The sequence below is a fragment of the Eptatretus burgeri genome, chromosome 5 (genome assembly GCF_056783735.1).
Source record: "Eptatretus burgeri isolate ZD-2024b chromosome 5, Ebu_testis_v1, whole genome shotgun sequence".
NCBI classification, from domain to species: domain Eukaryota; kingdom Metazoa; phylum Chordata; class Myxini; order Myxiniformes; family Myxinidae; genus Eptatretus; species Eptatretus burgeri.
The window spans coordinates 87,572,808-87,588,396 of record NC_140965.1 but is presented as its reverse complement, the minus strand read 5'-3'; the positions used below and the strand labels follow the sequence as shown (position 1 = coordinate 87,588,396).

The window sequence follows — 15,589 nt, the reverse complement described above, 5'->3', positions numbered from 1 at the left end:
CAGGAGAGCCGAGAGGTATGCATGCTCACATTTGAGCTGTTTGAGCGAGCTTCCCGACCCAGGTATAAATGGTCACCCTGATGTTTCACATGCAGGGTGATTCATCAAGACATACACCATTGATCATTGGAAGGATGTTAAGTTGTAGCACCAGTCTTCCAACACTGCTTGTTGATGGATCTCATGGTGTCTTTCATGGTGTAGGCGAGTTACCGCCAGCACTCTGAAGAAATTAGAAAATCCTGTCCACTTTATCCAAGTGGCAGGCATGGACCTGTCTGTTTCTCTGTCTGTCTGTCTGTCTGTCTGTCTGTCTCTGTCTGTCTGTTAGTCTCTCTCTCTCTCTCTCTCTCTCTCTCTCTCTCTCTCTCTCTCTCTCTCTCTCTCTCTCTCTCTCTCTCTCTCTCTCTCTCTCTCTCTCTCTCTCTCTCTCTCTCTCTCTCTCTCTCTCTCTCCCTCTCTCTCTCAGGCAGTCGATTTTGTCTCGCATCAATTGCACGATCGATGGGGGTGACCGACGATTGGCCAGTTCGTAAAAGACCTGGGTCAAAAAGGCCCCACAAGAAGGTGGGAATAATTGGAGTAGTAGTAGTAGTAGTAGTCGAAGTGGCAGCAGCAGCTGGAAAGGCAACAGCAAACCACCGACCGCAACCTTTGCAAAGAGACTGCTTGGCAGCACTGCACTTGCGCTCCGTAAAGAGTATGATACATTGATGATGAGTAGAAGTACATGTACTTGTAGCGATTATATCCTGGCCTAAGACAGCAGAATTACTGGTGATGATATCAAATTACTGAGATTCAGGTCTTGATTCGGGATCCAAAGCAGAGGAAGGAGAGCAATCAATTAAAACATTTTTTTTTAATACATATTGTTGATAAAAGTTATTTCATCATTAACTTCATGTTTATTTGCACATGTTGACTCTTACCTCCTTCCCCTAATCCTGCATCCAACAAAATGCTCTCATGTCCGGCTTGGGAGGGTTAAGGCTAGTTTGCATCCAAGTTAATTCGTTTAGCTTAATGGAATTTTTTGTTTAATATTCTTGTGAAGATACACAAACAAAAACTTCTGCTGCAGGCAGCTACCAAGCCCTAAATCAAATTGCTGTAAGCCCTCACCTCCTCTGCTTCATCCATCACCTGTTATCACTGGCTATAATTCGATGGAACACTGAATGAGATAAGCCTGCAAATGTGTGTACTGGTGCTGCATGGGAAGGTTGGTGAATCCTTCAGATGCGAAGCTGTATTTCTATATCTGAATCCAGGTGTGCAAGCAAGCTAATAATTACTTCCCATGGTGTCCATGCCAACATTTCGACTGTCGGATGAACTTTTAAAAAATTGATCACCACATTATCTTTTTTGTTGACTACAGCACCAGGATGACAAAATAAACATGCAAAGGGATACAGTAACCTTTCATTTACTCTATTAACCCAACTATTCATCTTGTCATATCTTTACTACTGTACCACGGTTGAAGGTATTGGAGGACTGTGAACATACCCAGGCGACGGTGCTACCTGTGCACCAGATCCGTGCCACAAGGAAACGATCAGATCACAGGGGGAATGCTCACTGGAGTCGGAGACAAACGGTTGCCTCTAGGCCCTGGTTGGACTCCTTTGAACGGTTGGTGAGTAGCAGTTAAGACATTTCCACAATTATTCACTGCCACTTTCATCATCAGAACAGCCTGGTTCATGTAGAATCAAAGAAGCTATTGAATTGTATGATATTGCTTGGAAAAAAGGGGGATAAACCATTGGTTTTGCCAAAATAACGACACTGACAACACTTTGGACGACACGTACGTCACAAATAGCATCAGTCAAAAGGATTTCAAAAGGAAAGTGAAAAAGGTCTACGAGCTATGCAAACTTAAAAAGCTGAACACGGTGATTCAGAGCATGTTGTGACCACAATTTAACCTGTCCACGAACCAGGTAATCTCCGGAAATAGAAGTGAACACATTTGTCACTGTGGGCCTGATGGGGGTAATCATCTATTTTACTGCACACTTTCCATGCAACAGGCCCAAAACTCCACATCAAACTCAGGGTAAATCTTTTCCGTCCTTGATGCCGCATGACGAAATACATGGGACTGTCGAACAGCCGCAGTAATAAGACCCAATAAATTGCCAGGGTTATGTTATGGATGTCCGACGACAGGAAAAATGGGGCTTGGCAAATGTGGAGGAGAAAATAAAGTGGGTGTTTCATAAACGGCACGTTCAGAAAATCAATATACCATTTTAGGGTTAGGGTTAGCTGTTAGGGTTAGGGTTAGGTTAGGGTTAGGTTACATAAAAAAAACCTTTATATGTTGAACATTCATAATGGTTAGAACATTCAATAATACCATTTCCACTTCCTTCCACCCCCCCCACCAACTCTGATTCGAAGTCCCCCTTGGAGGTTCAAGGCCCAAACCAAGTATTTGTAATCGAAGATAACTCCCTGCATTCTTTTGACTCTCCTACGATGCGCACCGTAAATAATTATGGATTGGAAGCGTTTGAGGGTGTCTGATCCTGTGAAAAACCATCTGAACTCGGTTGATTATTCTCAAGCTAAGGCTGTTTCGTTTTTTTCTGTGAAAGGAATCATATCCGTGGGGCTTCCACACTAATTCGCAAAGAATTGGGCGTAGATTGGCCACACCTGCAGACGGTTGATACGTTGACTGTGTTACATGAGCGAGCGCTTTTGCATTACTTTTTCTTTCCCCTCTTCCGAGTGTGCAAATTTTCCGGCCACTTTAGGTGAGCAAAAGAATCTGTAACTTCGATCGAAATCCTCCGGCCCTTTCAATTAAAATGTGGTACGTGGAAACGAAACCACGTGAACTTCAAAGTTATGCTTTTTCTCGCAATTACAGCTTATTTGTATTCAGTCTAGCCTTGGGGAACTCCTTTGTTGCTGTTTCTTCTCTGCAATTTTGATGCCACTCACCTTGCAATGATTCTTTCCTTGCTTCCCTTTCAATATGTCCTCAAGCTCTCTCGGCCCGGCTTTCACTTCACCTGTCTCTTTTCCTTTCCTCCTCCTCCACCTCCTCTTGTCCCTCTCTGTTTATGCAACTGCTGCCAGAAGAGGCTTTGGAAAGAATTCCAAAGAAGTGTGAGTTGATACGCTGAGTACTTTGCTTTGAAAATCCAATGTTGTTGTTACGTTGCTACTGTTCTCAAAGCTACAATTATGTCAGGATTTGCCAATAATGTTTCACTTTCCACAGTATTTGAAGTATGTTGTCAAATGTGCTTCAACATACCTGGCTTTCGTTACAACTTCTTAAACCTCACTATGTTGTCAAGGAACTTGCGTTGTAAAATGAGACACGGCCAGTACAATTTAAATGCCGATGTACTCTGCTGTGACGTCACAAACTTCATAGATCCTTGATTAGTGATATATGAACCGGTGGTGAAACCTGACTTATTATTTACCGTTGTGTTTCCAACTTGTCCACGGCGGTAAAAATTGCGGAAAGGAAATCGATTATGGGTGGTGGATGGCTATTAAGGATGCTGTTTGGGTTATCCATTGCAATCAAACTGCACCATTCGTCTGGCTGCATCCATTGTAGTCACATTGTTTTGATCTACGACAACTAGAGTACAACTACTGCTACTACATCTACTACAACTGTCACTACTTATTTAGCGGCACCAATTATTCCCACCTTTTTGTAGGATCAGCCGGGGAAGGTTGCCCAAGTCTTTCTCGAACTGGCTAACTAGGCTTGAAGTGATTTGGGCACTAATTTGTAATTTGTTCAGGGTGCTGGCACTCATTCATAAAAGAAGCCATAAGATCTTTGAGGTTCTCCAATCAATGCTTGCAGACGGGATGCCAGCTTAACGTCTGTCTGAGGGACAGTGCGTTTTGTGGTGAAATGCCCTGTCTGGGAAGCACCAAAACGAGAGTTAACAGTAGGGTCTGGAATCGAACTTGGGCTAGATAGTTGAAAGGTAAATATGCTCCATCTCCACCGTCCTGGGAGATTTAACGAGACTTGGTGGCATAATGGTTAGAACATTCATTCCGGAGCCTGGGTGGTCGATGGTTTCAACCCCGACCTAGTCATTAAAAAAAAAAAAAAAGACTTAAAAATGGTACCTGCTGCTTCCTTGCTTGATGCTCAACATTTAAAAACGACAAAGAACGGACAAACAACAATAGGTTGACAACAATTGTGGATGCTTGATGGGGCCTAATGGCCTTCTCGAGCATTGAAGTTCCTTGTAAGAGAATTCATATTATTGTTGTAAAAAGTCCTTTGAAACCACTCACGGCAAGCAGCGTGCAAATCTGGCCAAACATCTCCATACAGCAGCAAACGTAACCTGATTATTAGGGTACCCTGTGAGTACAGGGTACCCTATTGTTTTTCTTCTGTTTATTTGTTATTATTATTATTATTATTCCGCCGGCATTTTGCACCCTTTTTCGCTTTAAAAATCATTTTCTCTGGGACGCTAAGTCCGATCGACAGGAAATTTTCACCATAGTATGTATCTTTTTTGATAGCACAATCGCGTTATAATTATGACGTCATTGGTCACGTGGTGCGGGCGCCATCTTGAAAAAACCGAAAAACTTTGGACCTCTGTATCTCTGAAACTTTCTAGGGTAAAAATGTTTTCGCTTCATGAATTTTATTAAGCTCCCTATGGGGAACACGTGTGATTTTTCTTGACGTCAGAAGTGAAGCGATACACCGGTGAAAATTCGTCAAGTAGAACGCCATATAGGAAAAATCTGAAAAATTCTGAGCATCATCTACACCAAAATTCATCGTCAAAAATGTTTTTTTTTACGTCATCGATGACGTAATTTGGCCGCCATCTTGTTTTTTAGTGTTTTTTTAAAAAAATCTTCTTCTCCAGAAGGGCTGGACAGATTAAGGCGAAACTTTACAGGTACATTCCCCCTGAGGTCCTCTTTCAAGTTTGTTAATTTGTTGTTGATATGTCACATGGTTTGGCGGCCATCTTGAAAAAACCCTAAAACCTTCAAACATCTTCTTCTCCAGAAGCGCTGGTCCAATGAAGGCCAGATTTCAGAACTATATTCGTGACATGTATGCGATGCAAGTTTGTTAATTTCGAAGTGATAGGTCACATGGTTTGGCCGCCATGTTGGATTTAAGAAAAATATTAAATAATGTTTTCTCTGGAATTTCATAAGCCATCGAAGCGAAAATTTGCAAGTGCCTTCCTCCCTTAAGTCTGCATACATGGTAAAAAAATTTTTACCTCAGAAGTCACATGGTTTGGCGGCCATCTTGGATAGAAAAATAGACCTTATCCGATTTACACGAAACTTCACACACTTGCTCGGGTCGACGATGGAAAGCAGAATTTAAATTTATGATATCATAGGTCACAAGGTTCAGCAGCCATCTTGGATTGAAAATGAATAAATTTTAAAATATCTTCTTCTCCAGAAGGGCAAGATAGATTAAGACGAAACTTCACACATATATTCCCCATGAGGTCCTTTCTCAAGTTTGTTAATTTGTTCTTGATCGGTCACATGGTTTGGTGGCCATCTTGAAAAAACCCAAAAACCTTCAAACATCTTCTTCTCCAGAAGCGTTGACCCAATGAAGGGGAGATTTCAGAACTGTATTCGGGACAGGAAGGCGATATAAGTTTGTTAATTTCGAATTGATAAGTCACATGGTTTGGCCGCCATCTTGGATTTAAGAAAAATATTAAATAATGTTTTCTCTGGAACCGCTTAACCAAACGAATCGAAAATTTGTAATTATCGTCTAGAAGGCAGTATGCACGCATGGTAAAAATTATGACGTCACATGTCACATGGTTTGGCGGCCATCTTGGATAGAAAAACGCACCTTTACCGATAAACACGAAACTTCACAAACGTGTTCCAATACCCAGTTGGAAGCAGAATGTAAATTTCTGATGTCATAGGTCACATGGTTCGTCAGCCATCTTGGATTGAAAAACAATATCTTCAAACGTCTTTTTCTCTGAAACGGCTAAACAGATCCAGGCGAAACTCCACCACTATGACCGCCTCTCCATGACGAATAAAAAGTTCTCACCCCCTTTTGAGGTACGATGCAACGTTTGGCAGCCATATTGGATTGAAGGAAAAATATTAATTAATGTTTACTCTGGAACTACTGCACCAATAAATGTGAAACATCAAGTTTATGGTGGAACGCTCATGCGGAATGAGGGTTTGAAATTTCAACGGGATCGGGCCCAGGGTTTGGCAGCCATGTTGGTTTTAAGAAAAATATTAAATAATGTTTTCTCTGGAATTGCTTAACCTGGAGAAGCGAAAATTTGCAGTTATCATCCACCATCGTGTTTGCACACGTGGTGCAAATTATGACATCACAAGTCACATGGTTTGGCCGCCATCTTGGATTTAAGGATAAATATTAATTAATGTTTACTCTGGAACCGCTGCCTCTATATATGCGAAACTTCACATTTATAATTCAGGTGACATGCGAAACAAAAGTTTAAAATTTCAACCTGATCGGTCACGCGGTTTAGGAGCCAGAATTATTTAATTATTTGAATCTGGAAGCCAGTAATAACGAAATTGAATGCTTTGTGCTGCCCGGTTCGTAACTCGTCTGTTCCGCGCCCTCTCGAAGCAGGCCTGTGTTTGTATCACTATTAAATAATGTTTTCTCTGGCACCGCTTATCCTTTCAATGCGGAACTTTGCGACTGTCATCTGCAGAAAGTCCCATGTTGTATCAAAGGCGGACGGACTGGGTACCCGGTCATCACTGCCAGCAGTTATAAAGTGGCAGTTCTAGTTTCTGTTGAAATTACCAAGTGTTCAATCCTTTTTCATGGATTACGTTGCTCCTTGTAACAAGGACATTTCAAAGAGGGTTTGTTACTGTTCCAGAATGAAAATCGAACTCATCTGCGCCTTTGATTGGTGACAGCGAGAGGGTTAAATGAAATATTCATGACTCGTCTTAAAGTAGAACTGTGGAACTACATCATCCGACGAGATGCAACGATTTCTGAAAGTCATTCGGCTGTTTTCGCTCTTTCATGAGCCATGGCATGTAAAATATATCGAGTTAGAAAGCTACAGCCAGGAGCAAAGGGAGCAATGCATGAACAAAGATTTCATCAAACCGCATGCACTTGCGGCGGAACACATCACGCGCAAAGGCTCGCTATGAAAACCCTTGACTGCAATACAGATGGCTTTTACGAGATTTTGTTTTGGAATGAAACGACCCTTTCGCAAGTAAGCAGTTGCTGCATCAAAAAAATTGCGTGCATTTGTCTTAAAGTGAGTAAACACGTTCTTCAAGCCTAGATTTTGGAGACACCAAAAATAAAAACTCTCATATTTGCTAACTCTGTGCAGAATTCAGTTGATGCATTGAAGGTGTATATCCAGCAGTGTATTGTGACGTCACAGAGTTGGACTCTATAGGGGCCCAAATTATTGACCAGACAGCTTACAGGTGAGCTAGTTCACATATATCAACCTTTCCTCAGCCCTCTGCCTAAAGCACCAAGATATGGAGGTTTCTCTTGCTAGTACTTCTCTCCTGAGCTTCTGAGATCTGTCGAAGCACAAACTGGGCTCGACACTCTTTCACTTTTGAGATCTCATTGGATCAGGCATATTCAAGCTTATAACTGATACACAATATGATGGGATGGCAAGAAAACAAAGATGAGCTCTAATGAAATAACATACAAGGCTGTCAGGATTTCAAAGTAGGTGTTCCTTCCGACGGAATGAGATGCATTTTTGGTTTCGAAAACAAATTTCCGCTTCAAATTATCATTTGATTTTGGCAAAATCACACTTATTATTTATTTATTTTTGTTCGATAATATGATTATTAGGCTGAAGACTGATGCGTTTGGCTAGTCCATCATCAGTGTATCCATACACGGCATGTTTAGTACATGCGAATCTCGTGGTGTGTACAATAATTTCTGCTTAGGATTGAATCCCCCAAGCTTTGACACCATGCCCCTAAAGTACGTTTAGCCTCATTTCCCCTACACCATGCATCGCCAACTTTAATCCCACCGAAAGAGCGTTTGGAGTCGATCAGGCTCCATTCATCTGCGACCGCACGTAGAGAGTAAAAGAAGCAAACTTATCTCTCGGTGATGAATCACAACACAATTTCCATAACCATAGCAATTAAAGCACAACTGTTAATGGATTAATGTGTTCCATCATATCAAACAAGCAATCCCCGAGCGAGTCCCTCTCCAAACCGATGTGTGCTTGTCAAAACGACTGATTAATGGAGATTCTTTGTTGTCCCAGTGAACGGCGTGTTTTGTTTCCTCTCTCCACATGCTGTGGTTTTTCATCTTGTTCATCTCATTCCCACTTTATTGCAATCTGCTCAAACCTTTCTTCTGCTATATATAATAACTGTGGCCAATTTTAAAATACTATTGTTGCTAATGTCAGGTTTCACAGCTGGTTCATTATGTCTTTTCCATATAAACACTCTTACCACCGTTCATACTCCCTTTACCAGACTGAGATAAATAATAAGCGTATGGAGAACAAACAACCAACATCTGAAACATTTGGAATAATGGATGAATGGTATAAGATTCAATTACAAAAGTCATTTTTGAAGTATACTTTTGATTATGGATACAAGATAATTCTCGTGAGAGTTAATATTTGCTGGAGCATTGAGCATTTGCCTTCTATACTAATGAATGGCTGTGTGTGTCTCCTCCATAACTCCAAAACTATGAAACCTAGCAGCCTGAAACTTTGCATGCAAACTAATGCAACTTCAAGGAAGTGCAAGAGTGAGAATTGGATGTTTGGGTTTAGTCAAACACCCCTTTTGAAGATAATTAACGGCCTTATTTAATTATATCCTTCATCAGGTGCATCCTCGGCCACCTCACTCTTTGGGGTGTTAAGGCATCTCCTGGGTAACCTCGCTGGGGTCTGAAGCCATCATTTTTTTTGGCCGACTCAACCATGCCTTCTCTTGGAACAGGCCACAATGATTTCTGACCAATAAAGTTTGTTTTTTTTCACTTTTCTCGCTCATATTATCGAATGCCTGTTCATCATCATTGCGAATTGCTGTGTACACGCTTTTGTCAGTGTGAGAGTTTTCAAATTAGGAGCTTGGAGCGATGTCATGCATTATCTGGTGTCATTTTCCACGATCTACTCTCATTGATTAATTAAAGTATATCATCGAAATATTATTTCGGTTTTGAGGATCAGTTATCATCCGGACTAAATAAGTTGACACCTGGATTGAAATCTGATAATTTAAAGAAGTAGCGAGTCCACCTACTTACTTTAAGCAAGCAAGGCTATGTTCCCTCCTCCATATAAACACAAGAAAATGTGAAATTTCCAAAGCATAAAACTTATCTTTTTCTACTGTTTGGAGAATTATATTGAGTGAACAAAAAAATTGGGAACGTGCCAAAATTAATTAGCATCATTGAGCTCTATGATTTAATGCATTCACTGCGAGACCTCGTGCCCTGTCCCTCAGAGGGAATGATTATCTATAGCATCTGCCAGATCTGTGTCTATATTTTCGGAGGTTTCGCGAGGTGCTCGACAGGGAATCAAAGCAAATCTGGTGAAAAACAGACGTTTTAAAATAAAGTTATAACGTTTGCATGGACCGCCAATGATGTACCACGTGAGGTGTGTACAGAGGATCAGGCAACATGGCGGATTATCGGCAATGTTTATTTAATTGCTTTTGCGATTAAACTTTGCGATGTCTCCAGGGTTGTTCTACGTTCACCACCATAGTAGGATCAAAATATGAAATAAACAGCCTAACCTAAAAAAAATTGCAAGAAAACGTTTTATAATGTTTTTCTGTAGTACTTGGTCCAGAGAACAACATATCAAAAGTTAGCCGAAATCGGACCATCAGAAAGGGTCAAACCTTGACGTTAAAAAAGATGGCTGCCACTATTAAAAAGTTCCTCATTTCTTCTCATATCCCATCATCTTAGCTGTTTTTACACATATAAGTGTAAAAATAAATAGTTTAAAACTGTTCAAACCAGTATCTCAGTGAATTCACCATTCTATATTGAACATTGCATACCCAAGTGACGTCATGAGGTAATCCATGATGTCATGACATGACTTTATTATTTCACAATTATGTGGCAAATTGATGATGATGAAGATTTTAGATGGTATTACTGAAGGCATGTGTGGGGAAGAAGGATGATTTCCTTTCCAATGAAAAGAACAAAAAGTCACTTATTGAGATGATATCAGCATGCATGAAGCAAAAAGGCTGCCATGTTGTCCAGGCAGAGGGGGATGCAGATGTGGATATAGTGAAAGCAGTTGTCACAATGTCCACTTTCAAATCAACTACGCTTATCGGAGAAGATACAGATCTTCTAATATTGCTTCTCTATCAAGGGAAAATGGAGAGTAAAGAACTTTACTTTCGGTCAGACAAGGGGAAACCAAATGTCTACAATATAGAGGTTTTGAAGCAGTTACTCGGAGATGATGTTTGTACTGATTTGTTGTTTGCCCATGCCTTTACTGGATGTGATACTACTTCTAGAATCTTTGGGGTTGGGAAAAATCAGTGTTCCAAAAACTCAAAGGTGATTCTGTCTTGCATTCCTGTTCAAAGATTTTCTGTGCTCTAAATATGGATCAAGATGCTGTAGAAAGTGCTGGCTACAAGGCAATGGTGTCATTTTTTAATGGGAAAACGTCTGACTCTCTAGCAACATTGCAATACAGTTACCTCTGCAAAAAAGTGGCGACAGCAAAGACATTCGTAACACCAGAGAGATTTCCCCCCACAACTTCAGTTACAAAGCAGCACTCAAGACGAACTTATCTTCAAGTCATGGTATGAATGGGCCGGAGTGATAATATGGACATTACAAAATGGGGCTGGGACATTCAAGGGAACAAACTCACACCAGTAATGATGGACAACAACCCTACTCCTGATATTCTGCTAAAAATGATTCACTGCAACTGCTTGGCTAGATGCGACATACTTAGATGTAGTTGTAAGAAGTACGGACTTGAGTGCACAGGGGCTCATGGACTTTGCCAAGATGGCAACTGTGAAAATATGAACCATGCACCCATTTTAGATGAAAACGAGGACGAATACGCTGACTTTTTTTTGCTAAAGCAGTAATGGGTGTCCCAACTGGAATGACTTCCTTGGTACCAACTACCCAGGTGTTATTTCAAAGAAATTGAACACATTGGTCTCCATGGCTGTTGTTTTTGTGTGTATAAGACTGCACCTTAGTAAAAGGTATGGTTGTGGCATCACGATCTTGGCATCATCATTGAATTTATGATGTCATCTGGTCATCAAACAGGATGAAAACTATTTTTGTGAACATGTTTTCATAAATTTGGAAGTTACCATGAAATCACATAAAATTACATCATAACGTCATTCATGACGTCATCACACGATGAATGACGTCATTATGTGACTTTGGGACACTCCCTGCAACCTCACCTGTTTTGGTACTTATAAGGTAATAAGTTTTTTCGTTAATTGTCACTTTTAAAGTGGTTGAGAACTGTTTGTTTCAAAGGTATGCATAGATATTAGGTATTTTGCTCTAATGGCGGCCATCTTTTTTGACGTCATATTTACACCCTTTCTGATGGTCCAATTTTGGCCAACTTTTGATATATTGTTCTCTGGGCCAAACTACTGAAAAACACCATAAAACGTTTTCTTGCAATTTTTTTAGGGTTAGTCAGCATATTGACCCGACTACCAACTCTTTTGTGGATAAATCCATTCTTTGAACAAATTAATTTTATTTCTTCAAATGCTGCATGCTTGGTGAAAACAGACTTTAAATTAAAGGGATCCTATATGGTATGCAGCCACAGACTGGCCAGCCATTCCTTATCAACCATTTAATTGGAGTGCTTGCTTGAGTGTTTGAGCCACTTCCCAAGCACCCTATAGTCGATAGCGGTACTGCACTATGTCATTCTGAGCGAATCGTTGACTCATTGTGGACACTTTTGCTGCACCACTTCATCCTGAGCGAGTGGATCGTGCTCCGACATCCTGATTGAGTTTGAAATAACTCCTGATTTCCGAGCCATTTGCCATATTAACGTGTTTTTTTTCCACCCGTCACACGCAGCTGTTTGTAAAGATGATATTTGTGAACACATCCCTGAAATGTCTATGTAATTTCAACGTTGTTTTTCGGTGAAAACTACTCAAGGTTCTTGGGTTGTATACAGTACATACTGTAGTCGGTAATCACACTGATTCCAACCTGCCGCTTCACAAAAAATTGCCGATATGAGCATAGCACTAGTGTGTGTGTGTGTGTGTGTGTGTGTGTGTGTGTGTGTGTGTGTGTGTGTGTGTGTGTGTGTGTGTGTGTGTGTGTGTGTGTTTTTTCATAAAGCATAACATATTCTCTCTGCTAACTCCCCTACCACCACCCCTCTCTCTCTCTTTGTCCCATCCTTGTTCTACCCCCTCCCAATACAGTGCAGCATTCTCCTCCCACACCTCCCCCTCTCTCTCAGTCTGTCTCTGTCTCTGGACATATCCGGACGGTGGTTATGTCTGGATAGTTTTTGTTTCTGGACGTGGCTGGACGGTGCTTTGGTCCAGACATTTTAACCGAATGATGAGCTACCATGTGCTCATTCGACAAGCTATTGACAGATATAAAATGAAGCATTTCATACTTGTCTGTTCATGTGGAAAGCAAGTTGTAAACAAAATACAGTACAGAGAGTCCCCAGGTTCCGAACAATCATTCATCCATTCAGTAAATTGAAACAGACTAGTACGGGCCCGTAGGGGTGGGCCCGTAGGTGCGTGCCCATAGGTGAGTGCCAGTATGTGCAGCCCTCTCTCGCCCCCTCTCTCTCCCCCTCTCTCTCCCCCCCTCTCTCGTCCCCCCCTCTATCCCCCCGAGTCTCGCCCTTCCTCTCTCCCCCTCCTCTCTCGCCCCCACTCTCATCCCCCCTCTCCTGTCCCCCCTCTCTCACCTCCCTCTCTCGCCCCCTCTCTCACCCCCTCTCTTGCCCCCCTCTATTCCCCCTAGTCTCGCCCTTCCTCTCTCCCCCTCCTATCTCGCCCCCACTCTCACCCCCCTCTCCCGTCCCCCTCTCTCGCAGATATTGGTCGACAGATAAATGGCCGTAACTTGAGAACAGCTCGTCCGATAAATATCAAATCTTGAAAAGGCACATCCGCGGGTCCCCAGCAATATTCCTGGCAAGTTTCAATCAGATCGGACCGTCAATCGTGCAAAAAATAAAAATAATGAATAAATAAATAAACATTAATTGTGACGTCATTCGTGATGTCATAGCACCGTGTCTTGTCATTGCTCAACAGATAAATGGTTGTAACTTGGGAACCGCTTGTCCGATTGATATCAAACCTTGAAAAGGCACATCAGCGCGTCCCCGGCAATATTCCTGGCAAGTTTCAATCCGATCGGACCGGCGGTCGCAGACAGACAGACACACACACACACACACACACACACACACACACACACACACACACACACACACACACACACACACACACACACACACACACACACATTGCTGGAATTATAGATAGATGTGTGCTTTAGAAAGGTTATGTTGTTTCTCTTTGTGAGTTTCAAAACGAGATAAACTTGATAACATCTGTTTTCCAAGCCGTTTGCCACATTCATGTATTTTCTAAAATACAGAGCCAATTTTTTCCTTCCTGTCACATGACAATTGGCTGCTGTTTCTAAAGAATAATGTTTATGCACATCTCCTTGAAACGTCGATAAATCAACGTGGTTTTTTTTTTGTTTGTTTTTTGTTTATTTTTAAAATCCGTTTATTGAAATTAGCCCTAAACAACAGTGAAAGCTACTCAAGGTGTTTGGGTTGTATACAGTATAGTACTGTACTGTAATGGGTAATCGGCACTCACATGGACTCCAATAGGCCGATGCCGAGTACCCAAAAATTTCCGATTGCTGAGTTTACTATCGGACCAGCACTAATCTATTCTAATAAATGTCAGTGTGTCCATCAGTCAGTCCGTCCTTCCGTCCGTCTCTTCCATAACTCCAAAACCATGAATCCTGGTGGCCCCAAACTTTGAATGCATACTAAGGGGACAACAAGGTAGTACATGAATAAAAATTGGGTGTTTGGGTAAATGTAAACACCCCTTTTGAATATAATTAATGGCCTTATTTAATTATCCTTTAGCAAGGTGTTATCCTTGGTCACCTTGCTGTCCCTCACTGGTGTCTTAACTCAACATTTTTTTTTGCCTGCTCAACAATACTTTGACTTGGAACAAGACACAATGTTTTTTTTGTTTGTTTTTTTATGTACAATGTCGAGACTCCTTAAAGATCTGACACACACACACACATAACATATAACAAGGGGAGCAGGAGACAGGAGGGATGGGAGAGGGAAGCTCAAAGCAGTGGGGAATCGACACATGAGATCTGTGGAAGGGAGATGGATGGGGCGCGGGGTACAGGGGGGAAACAAAACGGACACTGCAGGGACTTTCAGGAAGGAAAGCAGGGAATTGAAGAAGGTGGGTTTGGGGTGGATTGATGGGGGTAGAATATATCATGGTTTTGGATGGGGAAGGCAGATGGTGGTGAACAGCTATTTTGAAGACCTCGAGGAAAGAGTTGGATTGAAGAGTATGTGGGAGTTTGTTCCAAAGGTGGGAAAAAGAGGACTGAAAGCATGAAGGTGAGCAATGATTCTTGATTTTGGTAGTTTTACCAGAAGGGGGTTGCTGGGGGACCTTGAGTGCCCTGCGGAAATATGGGCGGGACATATAGAGAGAGAGCAGGGAAGGCGAGGCCGCAGAGGAGACTGTAGAAGCCAGAAAGACCACCAACCTGCCTGTGGTGAGAGAGTGAGAGACTCAAAGACTCAGCCTCATCGCTGGAGGTACCGATTATCTTGAATGCCTTGGTTTCCACAGCGTGAAGCCGAGAAAGGTGGTAGGCGGGAGCACCAGCCCAGAGGGGAGAGTAGTGCTCCATTAGGCTGTGGACGAAGGCTTTGTATGTGGACAAGAGCTCAGGTGTGCCAATGAAGGACGTTGCACGATGGAGGATGCCCAGTCTGTGACTGGCTTTGGAGGCCAGGTTGGATATGTGACTTTCCCAGGAAAGATCATGGCAAATAGTGAGTCCCAGAAGTTTGAATGAAAGGACTTCTTCAAGATGATTGTTGAGAAAGTGGATGGGGGGTGGGTTTCCAGACAGTCCTTTCTGAGAGAGACAGTGAAAGTGTGAGAATTGTCAGGATTGAATGACATGTTCTATGTGTTGGACTTGCTTGTGATTTTATACAGATCTGCAAAGAGTGAAGAGGCTGCTGCTTGCTGATCTGAGGAATGACAGATGGTTCAGCAGAGGGTGCAGTCATCAGCAAAGAGATAAAGAGAACTGTCCAGAGAGACAGGGAGATCATTGATGAAAATGAGAAAAAGCACTGGGCTCAGAGCACTGCCTTGAGCAACTTGAGCCTGGGCAATAAGAGGGTATGACAGAATTCCA

General features: G+C 42.0%; 1 protein-coding gene across 5 annotated transcripts in view; it reads left to right on the top strand.

The window, feature by feature from the left end:
• LOC147026907 (glypican-6-like) overlaps positions 1-15,589 on the top strand; it is a 475,934-nt gene that overhangs the window by 366,908 nt on the left and 93,437 nt on the right. For 3 of the 5 annotated variants that reach the window (XM_085882804.1, XM_085882806.1, XM_085882808.1), the window contains 2 exons: positions 1,493-1,645; positions 3,106-3,135. The exons of 1 other annotated variant lie outside the window; for it this stretch is intronic. In XM_085882804.1, coding sequence (XP_085738930.1) covers positions 1,493-1,645; positions 3,106-3,135 — 183 coding nt within the window. The remainder of the gene's footprint in view (positions 1-1,492; positions 1,646-3,105; positions 3,136-15,589) is intronic. One more of the 5 variants, XM_085882805.1, reaches the window with a different exon arrangement.